The sequence below is a fragment of the Saccopteryx bilineata genome, chromosome 1, assembly GCF_036850765.1.
Source record: "Saccopteryx bilineata isolate mSacBil1 chromosome 1, mSacBil1_pri_phased_curated, whole genome shotgun sequence".
NCBI lineage: Eukaryota > Metazoa > Chordata > Mammalia > Chiroptera > Emballonuridae > Saccopteryx > Saccopteryx bilineata.
In genome coordinates this window covers 130,469,957-130,485,077 of record NC_089490.1, presented here as the reverse complement: position 1 = coordinate 130,485,077, position 15,121 = coordinate 130,469,957, and the positions used below count along the sequence as shown (strand labels likewise).

The following is a 15,121-nucleotide window of genomic DNA, read 5'->3' as shown; positions in this document are numbered from 1 at the left end:
TGGACGAGTGGATTAAAAAGCAGTGGTGCATATATACAGTGGAATACTATGGAGCTATGAAAAAGAAATATTATTTTTTGCGACAACGTGAATGGACCTGGAAACTATTATGTTAAATGAAACAAGCCAGGAAGAGAAAGAAAAATATATGACCTCACTAGTTTGAGGAATTCGGCGAACAATATGAACTGAGGAGCGGAATAGAGACAGAGGCGGGATCAAAGGATCCAGAAGGAAAGTGGACAGAGGGAAAGTGGATGATAGGCTGATAGGATAGGATGAGAGCAGAAAAGCAAATCCTGGAGGGAAATGGGGAGGGTGTTATGGGGAAGGGGACATGGGGATGTACTGGGGAACACAGGGGAGGGGAGGATGTATTCGGGGGGACACTAGAATCTATGTAAACACAATAAATTAATAAAAAGAAGTACATAGGTAAAAAAAAATGTATGGACCAATTTTTTGTTTTGTTTTGTTTCATCTTTTAGGTTGCTGACAGAACTGGAATCTCCTTCTTGGTGGCCCTTTAGCTCCAAGCTTTGGAAGATGCCATCAGACACAAAAGCCAGGGGACACTCCTCAATGACTTGTTCCAAAGCTCTTGGAAAAGAAGGGACAGTGATCAGAATTCCTGCTGTTATTTCCCAGAGAACAGAATCTCATGTGAAACCAGGAAGGCTTACTATCCTTGTGTCTGGGTTGGAAGTCCATGATTCAGACTCTTCGCTCATACATAGATTTGAAAGAGAAGATGTAGATGACATTAAGGTTCACACACCTTATGAAGTTAGCATCCGTCAGCGGTTTATTGGGAAGCCGGACATAGCTTTTCGTTTGATATCTGCCAGGATGCCAGAAGTTATCCCCATTTTGGAAATGCAGTTCAACAAGAAGGTTGAATTGTTAGAAGATGCCTTGATGATCAGAAGCACTGGAACCTCTTCCCCGGTGAAGAAGGGATACTCGGTGTGGCAGGGAGGTAAGTGGCCATCAACACAGCCTGGGCACAGGCCTCTGAAGTTGCAGTCAGACTCGGCCTGCATTGGTGCATACTTGACACAGTCATCATGGGCAGCTGCTGGCTCCAGCTCACTAGCAGCTGTCCATGTGTTTGTAAATAAAATAATTATGGCCCTGGCTGGTTAGTTCACGTGGTGAAGAGCATTGTCCAGAAACAACAGGGTTGCAGGTTCAATCCTCAGTCAGGACATATACGGGAAGCAACCAAAGAATCCACGACTGAGTGGATCAACAGATGAATGCTTCCCTTGCCTTGGCCCTCTCTTTCCCTCTCTGTGTCTCTTAGAAAAATAAAAAGTCCTTGCCAGATAGCTCAGTTTTACTGGAGCATGAAGGTTGCGGTTTGATTACCCAGTCAGGGCACATACAGAAGCACCTTGATGTTTCTGTCTCTCTCTCCTTGCCTCTTTCAGAAAAAAAAAAAAAGGAAAGAAAGGAGGGAGAGAGGTGGGGGGGGGCAGGGAAAGAAAAATAATAATTTCAGACCATTTTCCCTAGTACTAGCCAACTGTGTATCTCAGATCACTTTGGGTAGGTTTCCTAATAGATCAGAAAGGGTTTTGGTGACCTTTTCAGAACAAAGGGCAGGTTTGAGTAGATGCTTTCACTCTCCTTTGTGTGATTTGAGAACTAGCATTTCAGTTCTCGTTAACTGGCACCAGCCCCACCAGCTCTGTTGAGTCCTCATCACCCCCACCATGACTCAGCCTCATTCCCCTGTCCCTTCACATTTGATCGAGGTCTTCCCAGATCACCTTCCAGGGTGTGTGGGGAGGTATTTGAATCTTTGAAAACTAGGCAGTAGAGTCTGTGTGGTTTACTCGGCTTCCCTGAGGTACTCGAAAACCTTGCTTTCCCCAGCAGCAGTGAGGCTCTGGTGTCCTGCAGGTCTCCATGGGGTGGACGGTGTGGCTGGGCATGGCCAGCGGGGTTGAGTGTGGGGGCAGAACATGTGGATACATCACGTGTCCACACACCCTGTGGTTCTTGGGCCCCAGTCCCCTCCCTAGCACAGAGTAACTTGATGTCGTCTGATGTCTCAATTTTGCTATTCTGACAGGCATTTTGTGGCATCTTGATAGTATTTTAATTTTAATTTCTATCACTGATTGTGAGATGGAGCCTCTGATGTGTATTTGCTTTTAACCCCACAAGTTTTGCTCTGTGGATTGCCTGTGTGTGTGTGTGCCTGAGTGTGTGCCTGTGTGTGTGTGTGCCTGTGTTTTCCTATTGGAACTGTTTTTTTCCTTTTTATGTCTGATTTGTAAGAGTTCCTTATGTATTCTAGATAGTCAATCCTCATTGACTTAGTGGTGGCTATCAGAGCCCTCCCAGACTGTCGGCCCTTATTATAGAAATCTTTAACTGTGGTCAGGAAAATTTGTTTGTTTTTGAGACTTATATAAGGAATCCCAAAGTCATAACATATTCTGACATCTTCTAATACTTGAATTATAGGTAATATTTTATATTTCATGTGGGGTTTTTTGACAGTTGGCTTCCTCATTAACTTTGATCCTGAATGTCTGTTTAAATCAGAAAGCTGTTTGTTACTATTCCAGTCTTTTTTTTTCTCTCTTCAGTGATTGATTTTAATACTAATATGTGACCTGTTTCCCTAATGCATGAATATCTTGATACTATTCCAGATGGCCTTAAGTTTCAAAAAGAAATATACTTGATAATAGATCTGGTCTTGTAAGATATGAAATGTTAGAAATGTTGATGTCAAAACTTAATTTAAAAACCTATTTTCTTGGCATTTCTGGTTTTTCTTTGGCCCCTCACTCAAGGCGGACTCAGAAGCTGACCCATAAGAGAGCCAAGAAGGGCAGGCTGCACCAGCCAGGGTGACAGCCTGACCGGAGGATCCAGCGGGCAAGGCCATGTGCAAGCCTCACTGGCAGCTGCTCTGATGTCCTACGTTGTGATGAGTCACCCCACTGCATTTTCTGCTAGGTAGGGCCTCCCCAGTGAGCGGGAAAGGTCCCAGCTGGAGGGACCAGGTAGTGCTGTCAGCCACAGTTCCACCAGTGCCAGTGGAGAACCCACAGCACCAGGCATGGCAGCAGGTACCCGCAGCCTGCCTCACAGAGCTGCACCATGTCTGTGTGTTATTAGGCATAGTGGTTTCCAGGAGAGAACTCAGGAGGTAATGAATGAGATGGTGGCTGTGAGTGTACCATGTGCGGCCTGGGGTCACACCACACAGAATCTCTGGGTCTGCTGCTGGGCCCCACAGAAGGCAGGATGGCAGGATCCTACCCTAGTACCCAGGTGGCAGACAGGGCAGGAATAGAGTGCCAGGCCTCTGCGCCACTGTGGGAAAACAGGCGAGGACAAGTTCTGCAGAGCCTGTTGTCTGTAAGGGCAGGCTGGACTTCCTGGGCACTGGCTGAGGCTGCTAAGCACAGGCCAAACATTGTCTTCCTCCTCCAGGAAGCCACAGACCTGCTTTTAAGGCCTTTCAACTAATCATAACAGGCCTACCACATTGGGTAGCCTCCCTCACTGAGAGTCCATGATCATGGGTCTTCCCCATCCACATCACACACACCTTCCTGACAACACCTAAATTCGGGGTTGGATTGAACAGCTGTGACCTTGCCTGTCACAGTAATGGACCAAATGTGTGTAGAATGAGCTGACAGATGGGTTTTCATCTTGGTGCTAACTTTAGCCTCTGGGTGGGATCCTTGCAGGGTGTCTGCATTGGCACCAAGCAGGGCGTACCACCCTCCCTTTGCGAGGCTGCCCGATCTTGTGGAGGAGGTGCACCTGACAGCTGTGGGTCTGGAGAGGCTCAGGTAACAAGTGATGTGTTTGGAAGGAACAGCCTGCTCAATTTAGCATAAGCCAGATGCTGTCTGACTTGCTTGGAGCTTCTCAGAGTCCTCTGCAAGCCTCACGACAAGAGCCAGCGTCCCAGCAGCTTCCCACCGTCACCTCTGGGTAGTGTCTGCCGTCACCTCCGTCTTTACTGTTCCACCCTGGAAACTGTCAAGACAGGGAGTGGAAACCAGGACTGACATCACAGAAATGGGTTCCCCTCCTGTATGACGTATTTGGGTAAAATATGCTGCCAGAAGGTGGCAGTCTAGTAGCAGGAAACTGGGGTTTGCCATGGGCAAGCAGCTAGAAGAACTTTCCAGAGACCTCTGGGTTAATGTGTTGTGTGGACGGGTGAGGGTCCAGGAGTGACACAGGTGGGCACTCTCCACCTTAGGAAAGAGCAGTTGCGGATTGCTGTTTTTTCTTCACAGCATCTTTTATATAATCTTTCACATTTTAGAATAATTTAGACTTGCAGAAAAAGTTGTGTAGGGATAGTTCAGATTTCCCATGTCTCCCACACCCAGTTTTCTCTCTTGTTGTCACCTATCATTAGTGTTGTTTGTTGTCCTAACTGAGGAGCCAGTGTGGATACGTTGTTATTCTTGCAAGTTGTGTTTTATTCTGGCTTCCAGCTTCCAGGTTTCCGTATGACATTTCAGCATTGTGTCTCTTGGACCCTCTTGACCGTGTCAGTTGGCCAGACTCTCCTTGCTTTGGTGGCCCTGATGGTTTTTAGCAGCTGTAGTGTGTGCTCTAGGTTGTCTCGTAGCCCTAGGATGAAGCCCACACACCCGTCTTTGTCAGAACCGTCCACTCCTGGATCTTTGAAGGTTTGGTACAGATTTTTGCCTTTGTTGTTTACTGACCGTCACCTTTTAAGAGAGTCTTTTTCTGACCACCTAATTTAGGACGTGTTGGTCACCCACACACTCAACCCATGGAGACCTTGCCTCATGCTTGCCCTCTGTTGCCGCCTGTGTGTCTCAGCCAGGTGCCCCTCAGTGTTACCTCCTTCCTGGAAAGTGGAATCATCTGTAAGTTCCTTTGTAGCTTGAACAATACTGTGCTTATTTTGGTTAACAGATAATTCATGACTTTAGAGACAAAAAGCATCTTATACTGAACTAAATTAATGTTCTTAGCAGATATTTCAAAGCACTGAGGTAACTGAGTCAGCAACTCCACTGTCAACACAGAGCACTGGGGTGGCCAAAGCAATGCTCTGGATGGGTCCCACCAAACCCATCGCTTGTCCTGAAAAAATCCCTGACTTAGTATATTCCAGGAAGAAGTAGCCTCCAGTCCGGCTTTCTGGTTGTTTAAGTAATAATACTCTTTTGTTAAGCATTCAAAAAGAGTGTATCTCTCAGTAAGATAGCTCTAACTGCTGAAGTGGACACCAGAGCACAGTCTTGGGCACCATGCGAGTGGACAGACCTTGCACTCACAGAAGCTAGTCAGGGCAACCCCAGTGGGAGGGGTACTGAAAAAATAAACAGCAGGGCCATCCCAATCCAGTTCAGTAAAAGGTGTGCAAACAAAGTGACACCAGGGTAGCTGCCGACAGGACCACATGCAGGACATGTCACCAGACTTAGCCCTGGGGGTGGCCCCTCTGTGGGATGCATGCAGGTGAGGTGGAGAGGTGGTAGGACCAGCATGCTAGAGATGGGGTGGCGAGGGTGGGGCAGGCTGAGTGAGGCATTTCCTCACCCCTTAGGCCCGGAGAACTGCTATTTCACAGGCCAGTGAAGTCCGCCTTGCCATTGTGACATCCTATAACACACCACACAGCACTGGTGGGTGTCATGCTACTGAACAAGCCTCAAGGATTCTGGAGGAGCTGGGACTCAAGCCAGTCTAGAATACAAGTTACTACATTAGTTCAGAGGAATTGCAGCCAGTGTTTTCATAAAGAACGGACTAGAAGAGCAGACGTTTGGGTTCGTGGTGTGTAGTTATATTTTGTCCTGTGAGCCTTTTCTAGACTTAACATTGATACGTGAAGACACATGTAGCCCCATGTTCATTGCAGCACTGTTCACAGTGGCCAAGACATGGAAACAACCAAAAAGCCCTTCAATAGAAGACTGGATAAAGAAGATGTGGCACATATACACTATGGAATACTACTCAGCCATAAGAAATGATGACATCAGATCATTTACAGCAAAATGGTGGGATCTTGATAACATTATAAAGAGTGAAATAAGTAAATCAGAAAAAAACAAGAACTACATGATTCCATACATTGGTGGAACATAAAAATGAGACTAAGAGACATGGACAAGAGTGTGGTGGTTACCAAGGGTGGGGGGGGAGGGAGGACATGGGAGGGAGGGAGGGAGAGAGTTAGGGGGAGGGGGAGGGGCACAGAGAACTAGATAGAGGGTGACGGAGGACAATCTGACTTTGGGCGAGGGGTTTGCAACATAATTTGATGACAAAATAACCTAGACATGTTTTCTTTGAATATATGTACCCTGATTTATTAATGTCATCCCATTACCATTAATAAAAATTTATTAAAAAAAAAAAAAAATGCAGTGCGGGTGTGGCTGCTCTGTGCGGGACGCATTTCCAACTTGCGTCATTGGGGATGGGCCTGGAGGAGGGCCAGGGTCTTGCCTCTAGCAGACATGGTCCTCTGCCTGCTTCCTCAGCTTACTCCGTTTGGCCTAGGCCCTTGTCCTCCCAAGACCCTGAAAACTTGCTTTTTGTCCTCATTCCAGCTTCCGTGTATCCCACACAAGGCCAGGCACTCTCAGGGAGTATTATTTATAAGAATTATCTTAAGAAATAAGAATAGCGGGGGCTGACCTCTCCTACAAAGGAGGGACTGGCACAGTGAGTGTGTCCCGAAGGCCACCAGCTGGGCGCCAACCCTGCAGGCCCAGGAGAGCCGTACCCCCGCAGATCTGCTCCTGTCCTTTCTTTAGCAACTGCTCGTCACTCTGGCGAAAGGCAGCTCTTCTCCCTGACCCTAGCATCCTGTGAGGGATGGGGTTACCTGTCGCCCTGCTGTACCCCACTCCCCTGAATCAGAGGAGCCGTGTAGGTTCCCAGACCAGTGCTTTTCTCTGCCTGCTCTCCCCTCCTCTCCAGCATCCTGCTCTGTATCCAAGCTGGTGTGTGCACATGAACAGGCAGCAAGCTCATTGATGCCCTTATCTGGGCCCACAGTGCCAGGGTGCATTTGGAGTCAATTCTTTAAATAAAGGACAGGTGGCACACTGCAGGAGGGGCCATGAGCCACCTGATTAGCATGATCTCTATCCGGCTGGCCTCTGCTCCTTGGGGACATCACCCAGGCAGGTGCTGTGTGAGCAGAAACCCGTTCTGAGCAGCGCCTGGCCTCGTGGCTCATACTCACCCCACCTGTGGCTTCGTAGTCACATTTGCTTGGCTGGCATCTGACTGTCCCCTGTGCTTTCCAGACCCCCAGCATCCTGTGGGGCTTATGAGTGTTTAACAATTACTGTCTTAAATTCCAAGTCTATATTCTTTTCTCGGAAAGAAAATGACCATTCCTGGGTAGGAGCCTTTTTTCTGGGAGCCAGTTTTTATAGCCCCAGGTTTTTACAGATTCACTGGGATCAGGATGGGGTAAGGAAGCCTCGCTAGACTGGGATGGAAGGCAAGGTGTGAGCAAGCCCCGCAGCTGTTGGGCTGAGCAGTGGCCAGGGAGGGGACTGGCAGGTGTAGATCTCTGGAGGACATCTCTGTAGAGGATGGAGATGCCTGGGAGGACACTTTGTTGGCCCAGAGAGCTGAGAAGATCTCTGTAAAGCTCTGAGTGCTTCTGTGTTGTGCACAAGTACTGGAAGGTGTCATTGCGTCTGACTTTGATTTCAGCATCCGGGTTGATGGACTGCGCCAGGCACCGAGAGCCCTCCACTGGGAGCCAGGAAGGCGGGCCACTGCAGCTGCAGGTGACTGAGCCACTCATTTCTGAGGAGAACACCCAGGAACTGAGACAGGTAATGTGCATTTGGGAGCAGGTGACTCCCTACTCTTCCCTGCCTGAAAACAGCTCTCCCTGGCCTGTGCTTGCCTCTCAGCCATGGGAATGGCTGGGGTACCTGCTGGGTTGCTTGCTCCCTGCAGCTGGAGACGGGAGAGAAAGGCCATGTCCATCCTGAACCCTTGTGCTCTGTGCATGCAGACACACACAGCCCTCCTGTGCTTCCTCCTGTGTACATGTGTGTATACATGTGTGTGCTGTGAGTCTATGTAGTGTACCTGTGTGCTGTGTATATGCTGTGAGTTTTTGTGCATGTGTGTGTACACATGTATGCTGTGTGTGTGTGTCTCACTGAGGGTGTTTGTTTGCTCAGTCCTCTCTCAAGTACTCAGCTGGATTCTGAGGAGGCTTGCCACTTTGTTTTCACAAATTTGAAATTTAATGTTTGATAGAAATACTTTTAAGTCAACTTGTCTTCCTATGTTATTGCTGGGCAACACAATGGCTTGATGTCCCCCTTTTAAAATAATTTTGAAGCAAATACATAGACATTATTTTATTCATGAATATTTAAGCATGTATCTATAAAAGATAGAACTGCATTTAAAAACCATCATCACACCATACTGACTTTTAAAAACCAGAAAGTAACTCCCTGCTGTCACCAGCCATCAGGGGGTGCTCAGGTGCCCTGTTGTGTGCTTCAGGAGTGTGCTGTTGCTGCAGCTGGGAGCCCCATGCGACAGCGCGGGGGGGGGCCCTGAGTGAAGCCCCGTGTGGCTGGGTGGCAGCGCCTGTGGGGGGGAGCATCTCAGAAAAGAGCATCTGTCCTCTTTTCTTTTTCTTTTGCAGTTTATTTGTTGAAATCGAGATTTTTGCAGTTTGCTCTTGCTGACTTGGCTTCCCCAGGGTGAGCAGAAGCTCTCTGCCCAGTGCGCTGTCAGTCAGTTTGTAGCAGGCCTGGCCCTGCTCTGGAGAGACCATGCAGTGGTGCCCTCACACTGTGTCAGAGCACCAAAGGCTGTGCTGCCCGCAGGCCTGTGTTTATGAGTCTGCTGAAGCGTAGACACCTTACACTCAGCTCTTTCCTTGTGGGGAAAAAACTGTTCACCTTTGCTGTGGGGTATTTTAAATATACATGATTTGTCACTTTTTCCTCTTGGTCTAACTTAGTTACTTTTTGTAATGACACAGACATGCTGCTTTTTAGCTACAGCTAGCAAGTGTGCAGGTTCCCAGTCACTTCCAGAGCATGTGGCTCTTGTCCTGTGGGAGCTTGAGAACACTTGACCTGTACAGACTGCGTGTGGCTGAGAGCCCCAGTCTCGGGCTGGAGGGATCTGGGAACCCACCCCGCGAAAGTGTTACGGCAGAGACTGTTCTTCTGAGCCCCATGGTGGTGCCGAGAAAGAAACATGGCTTTGTGACGGGAGATACAGGGATTTCATCTGTTAATGCTGAAGGTAGCCATGCAGCTTGCAAGCGCCCTTCCCCTGGAGGCCATGGTGGGTGGGAGAGGCTGGTCTAGTGCAAGCACATGTCTCCCGGCTGGCTGTCGTCAACAAATCCTAGTGAGCCTGTGTGCTCAGGAAAGTGGCCAGGTGAGTCAGAGTTTTGGCTTCAGGGCAGAGGAAGTGGTGTGGTGACCCAGCAGTGTGGGCTGGGCAGAGCTGCTGTAGGAGGGGCAGGGCTTCCTACTCTCAGCTGTTCACCCTCCTTCCTGCACGAAGAACCTATTTAGTTTCATGAGAGATGATCTTTTAGAGGTTAATCACATTTCCTATTCACAGACGAGATCTCACTCTGTGGTGAAGCTCAAGCATATAGAGGAATGAGTTAAATTTCTAGCGAGAAAAAAATACAAAAGCACCCCCCCCCCCCCATTCAGCTGTGGTTTCTGCTGCAAATGCTGTTAGAGTCATTATATGAAATGGGCCTTGGTCTTGGTGACTTAAACTGCCGTGGGTCCTGCGATATGGTGATCCCAATCTGATTTCCCAGCCACAGGGTGGTGCAGTGGAGACCGTGGCTCCCCTGCTGCGTCACTGCAGGAGGGCCCCTGTCAGGGCTGGAGCACTGGCTTGGCAGTGAGCCTTGACTGCTTTCCTACCGTGGGACTGGCCGACGTTCCCTACCTCACAACTGCGGCTTTGTGTTACAGCCTGTCCCTGCCACATACTGGATGCGGCATTTGGACATGACAGATAAAAAATAAACACATTTGGCTTCACATAGGACATCTTGGTTTCATGGGGATTTTCTTTACAGCTTTCGAACATGCACTTCTCTCTCTTATCCTTTGCTTGGTTCTTCTTCATCCTGCCTCCCTCTTTCACCAGGAAAGAAGCAGATGAGAAGCTGGCACGGGTCTGGTATTTTGGTTAATCCTGATGGGCGGGCAGGGCACACTCCCCCACCAGCGGGTGGCAGGGAAGGCTGTATGAGCTCCAGGGACTGTGGCAGGAGACTTGAGCTGACTCCCTCATCATTCCTGATAAGGAGGGTACACAGTGTGCATTTCAAGGACAGTTTTAGGCCGTACATTTAAACTCTGTAGTCCACCTGCTGTGTCTGATATCTTTATAAGCAATAAGCACAAAAATTAAAGAGAAAAACTGAGCCCTAGCCCGATAGCTTGGTTGGTTAGAGCATCATCTTGTTGCAGAAAGGTTGTGGGTTCAGTCCCTGGTCAGGGCATATACAGGAACAGATTGATGTCTATCTCTCCCATCCCCCCTCACTCTCTTCCCCAATCCTCCCTCTCTAAAATCAATAATAATAATAATAAAAAAGAATAAAACCAAGGTAATACGTTCAGTTTAGTCAAAAAGCCCATTTACTGGAAAACAGACAACGGGTGGACTGGTGTGAAGAGAAGAGTTTAACTGCAGAGGCAGGCCCTCTGATGAAGGACAGGAGGTGACTGCAGCCCTGCCCTGGGGCTCCAGGGTGCTGCCCTCTGCCTGCTCACTGGAGCAAGTAATGCTAGGGCAGGAGAACCTGCTGTGCCTCTCTGCTTGCTGTGAAGCTATCTTAAGGAGCTCATGTCCTATTGTCCCTTTTTAAGAAATTATAGAACACATTTCATCTTCAGTAACTACCGTCCTGGTCATTTCCCCCTATTCTCTGTTCCCCAGTATTGAAACTTGTTGTAATCCATCAGTCTGCTCTCATAGTCATGAAAAAAAGATCAGCCGTCTCTCATAGACACAGTCTATGTAAGATGATTACATTTAACCAGTGACCTTCAGCCCCAAATATGCAGCTCAATGGTGAGTGTGTTGACTGTCAGTGCATGGCCACACAGTGACTGGCAAGTACCCTTGTGTCTGCTGTGCGGCAAGCCACACTGCAGGACAGATGCATCAGGAAGACAGGCCACTGGGCTGAGGAACCCTCAAGGGTGGACAGGCAGGAGTCAGGATTGTGTTCGGTGAACCGTGTGGATCACTGAGGGTTTCTGAGTGAGAAGGGATGGGATAATTTCAGACTTTCCTGTCTTCCTCTTTCCTATCCCTCCTCCTGAAGCTTTTCCAGACTGTTTATCTCATGTGTTAATTGTGGGGGAAGTTTTTATGATGCTGTTTTTAGTTATGGCTTTGATACCACTCCAGATATCACTAGGGAGCTGGGCCACTTGTTTCAGTATCTGTTACTTTGAGAATTATTACTAAGTGTATGTCATTTCTAAATGTTAAACCCATACTTGGGAACTGGGCAAAGGTACCTAGTAACTTCTGATATGCAAACACCGTGGACATTTCAGTAAGAGGACAAGTGCTCCAGGATGAGCGCTGGATTAGGAATTAGGGTCCTGGAGCTGCTCCCGGCCCACCCTGTTGGCCCACAGACCTGGGCAGGCTGCTCCTCCTCCGGCCTCTGTTGCTACCTCTGAGAAGTGAGACTCTGGTCCCCACTGTCCACTGCAGAAACAACCACGACAAATGAAAGCTAAATTACAAAAAAATGTCACACCTTTTCAATATTCACTCATGCTTTTTCTGTTTACTCTGTTGGATAACCAGGCCACTGGTGATATTGAGCAGTGCTTGGACAGACACACAGTACCACCCTGCCCCACCCTACCTGCTGTGGTCTCTCTGACACCCCCAGAGTAGGCATCAGACCTCTTGTCACATTGCCTGTGGTCACCTCTCATACAGGCCCATGTTGTCCGTGGCAGTGGTTCAGAGTGAAAGGGCCTGCCCAGGCACGTGGCTATGTGCCCCCTGCAGCTGACAGGAGGCTGTGCAGGTAGCTGCACCTCCCTCGCATAGAAGCCATGGCTAAACCTGGGCTACGTAGTCCAGAGGCCTGTGCCTGTGAGTGTTGGGGATGTGTTGTCCCTTCTGCTGCCCCAGGACTGGGAAGGGAGGGAGCCACCCGATGAGGAAGCCCCAGATTCCAGACCATGCTAGCATCTCCAAGCCTCTTCTAGAGCAGTTGTGTGGCTTCAGCAGCTGGGACGCGCGCAGCAGGCTTGCTCCAGCACTTTGATATAAAGGACAACTAGGACAACTGGTCCTTCCTGGAACATTTAATGAACCTCATTTAAATGTACCTCAAGTCTTGAAATCAAAGTTTTGATTATTTTGTTATTGAGGGCCTGTCAATGGAAGCTTATATACATGTATTATTTATATATATTATGATCAGTTTTTTATTGTGGTTGAATATATACATAATATAAATTTTTCCATTTTACCCATATTTTTTCTTTCTTTGAAAGAGAGAGAATGAGAGGAGAGAGAAGTATCAAGTCACAGTTGCTACACTTCAGTTGTTCATTGATTGCTTTCTCAAACATGCCTTGATCCAGGGGCTACAGCAGAGCCAGTGACCCCTTGCTCAAGCCAGTGACCTTTGGGCTCAAGCGAGGGACTTTGGGATCATGTTGATGATCCTGTGCTCAAGCCAGCAACCCTGCACTAAAGCGACAAACCTCGGAATTTCGAACCTGAAACCTCAGTGTTCCAGGTTGACACTCTTTATCCACTGTGCCACCAACCCTGGTCAGGTGCTGCTTTAACCATTTTAAGTGTACAATTCAGTGGTATTAATTACATTCAAAATGTTGTGCAACCATCATCACCATGGATGGTTCTAAAGCTCCTTCCTTCCCCCTCCCTGCCCCCCCGCCCCCAGCCACTGGTAACCTCCAGTCTCCTCTGTCACTGAATTTGCTTATTCTGGGAACCTCCTGTAACTGGAATCGTACATTCATCCTCTGTGTCTAGCTTTTTTCACTTAGCATGATGTTTTCTTTTTTTTCTTTTTTCTTTTTTTTGCCAGTCTATTGCAGCTCTCTTGATTTCAGAAAACTAAAATTTTGGTCAAAATCAGGTGATGGGAAATGAGTAGCTTATAACTTTTTTTTTCTCATTCTATTTTTTTAAATTAATTTTAATGGGGTGACATTGATAAATCAGGGTACATATGTTCAGAGAAAACATCTCCAGATTATTTTCACATTTTGTTATGCTGCATACCCCTTCCCCAAAGTCAAATTGTCTTCTGTCACCTTCTATCTGGTTTTCTTTGTGCCCCTCCCCTACCCCCCCCTACCTCCCCTCCCCCCCCCCCCCATTACCATCACATTCTTGTCCATGTCTCTGAGTCTCATTTTTATGTCCCATCTATGTATGGAATCATATAGTTCTTAGTTTTTTCTGATTTACTTATTTCACTCCGTATAATATTATCAAGGTCCATCCATGTTGTTGTAAACGATCCGCTGTCATCATTTCTTATGACTGAGTAGTATTCCATACTATATATGTACCAAAGCGCTTTTTTTAATCTTATTTTTATTAATTCTAATGCAGTGACATTGATAAATCAGGGTACATATGTTTCGAGAAAACATCTTCAGATTATTTTGACATTTGATTATATTGCATACCCCTCACCTAAAGTCAAATTGTTTTCTGTCACCTTCTATCTGGTTTTCTTTGTGCCCCTCCCATCCCCCCACCCCTTCTCTCTCCTTCCTCACCCCCTCCCCACCCCCAACCACACCCCACCCCCATTACCATCACATTCTTGTCCATGTCTCTGAGTCTCATTTTTATGTCCCATCTATGTATGGATTCATATAGTTCTTAGTTTTTTCTGATTTATTTATTTCACTCCGTATAATGTTATCAAGGTCCATCCATGTTATTGTAAATGATCCGATGTCATCATTTCTTATGGCTGAGTAGTATTCCATAGTATATATGTACCAAAGCTTTTTTTTTTTTTTTTTTTTTTTTTTTTTTTTTTTTTGTATTTTTCTGAAGCTGGAAACAGGGAAAGACAGTCAGACAGACTCCCACATGCGCCCGACTGGGATCCACCCAGCACGCCCACCAGGGGGCGACGCTCTGCTCACCAGGGGGGCGATGCTCTGCCCCTCCGGGGCGTCGCTCTGTTGCGACCAGAGCCACTCTAGCGCCTGGGGCAGAGGCCAAGGAGCCATCCCCAGCACCCGGGCCATCTTTGCTCCAATGGAACCTCACTGCGGGAGGGGAAGAGAGAGACAGAGAGGAAGAAGAGGGGGAGGGTGGAGAAGCAGATGGGCGCTTCTCCTATGTGCCCTGGCCGGGAATCGAACCTGGGACCTCTACACGCCAGGCCGACGCTCTACCACTGAGCCAACCGGCCAGGGCTGTACCAAAGCTTTTTAATCCACTCGTCCTCTGACGAACACTTGGGCTGTTTCCAGATCTTCGCTATTGTGAACAATGCTGCCATAAACATGGGGGTGCATTTCTCCTTTTGGAACAGTTCTATGGTGTTCTTAGGGTATATTTCTAAAAGTGGCATAGCTGAGTCAAAAGGCAGTTCTATTTTCAATTTTGTGAGGAATCTCCTTACTGTTTTCCACAGTGGCTGCACCAGTCTGCATTCCCACCAGCAGTGCAGGAGGGTTCGCTTTTCTCCACATCCTCGCCAGCACTTATTCTGTGTTGTTTTGTTGATGAGCGCCATTCTGACTGGTGTGAGGTGATATCTCATTGTGGTTTTAATTTGCATTTCTCTAATGATGTTAAGCATTTCTTCATATGCCTATTGGCCATCTGTATGTCCTCTTTGGAGAAGTGTCTATTCATTTCTTTTGCCCATTTTTTGATTGAATTATTTGTCTTCCTGGTGTTGAGATTTACAAGTTCTTTACAAATTTTGGTTATTAACCCCTTATCAGACATATTGTTGAATATGTTCTCCCATTGTGTGGTTTGTCTTTTTTATTCTGTTCTTATTGTCTTTGGCTGTGCAAAACCTTTTTAGTTTGATATAGTCCTATTTGTTTATTCTGTC

General features: G+C 47.4%; 1 protein-coding gene across 2 annotated transcripts in view; it reads left to right on the top strand.

The window, feature by feature from the left end:
- Positions 1 to 15,121, top strand: part of SNAP47 (synaptosome associated protein 47) — a 71,206-nt gene that overhangs the window by 44,707 nt on the left and 11,378 nt on the right. For both annotated transcript variants that reach the window (XM_066266472.1, XM_066266467.1), the window contains exons 3-4: positions 489 to 979; positions 7,711 to 7,835. In XM_066266472.1, the coding sequence (XP_066122569.1) occupies positions 489 to 979; positions 7,711 to 7,835 (616 nt within the window). The remainder of the gene's footprint in view (positions 1 to 488; positions 980 to 7,710; positions 7,836 to 15,121) is intronic.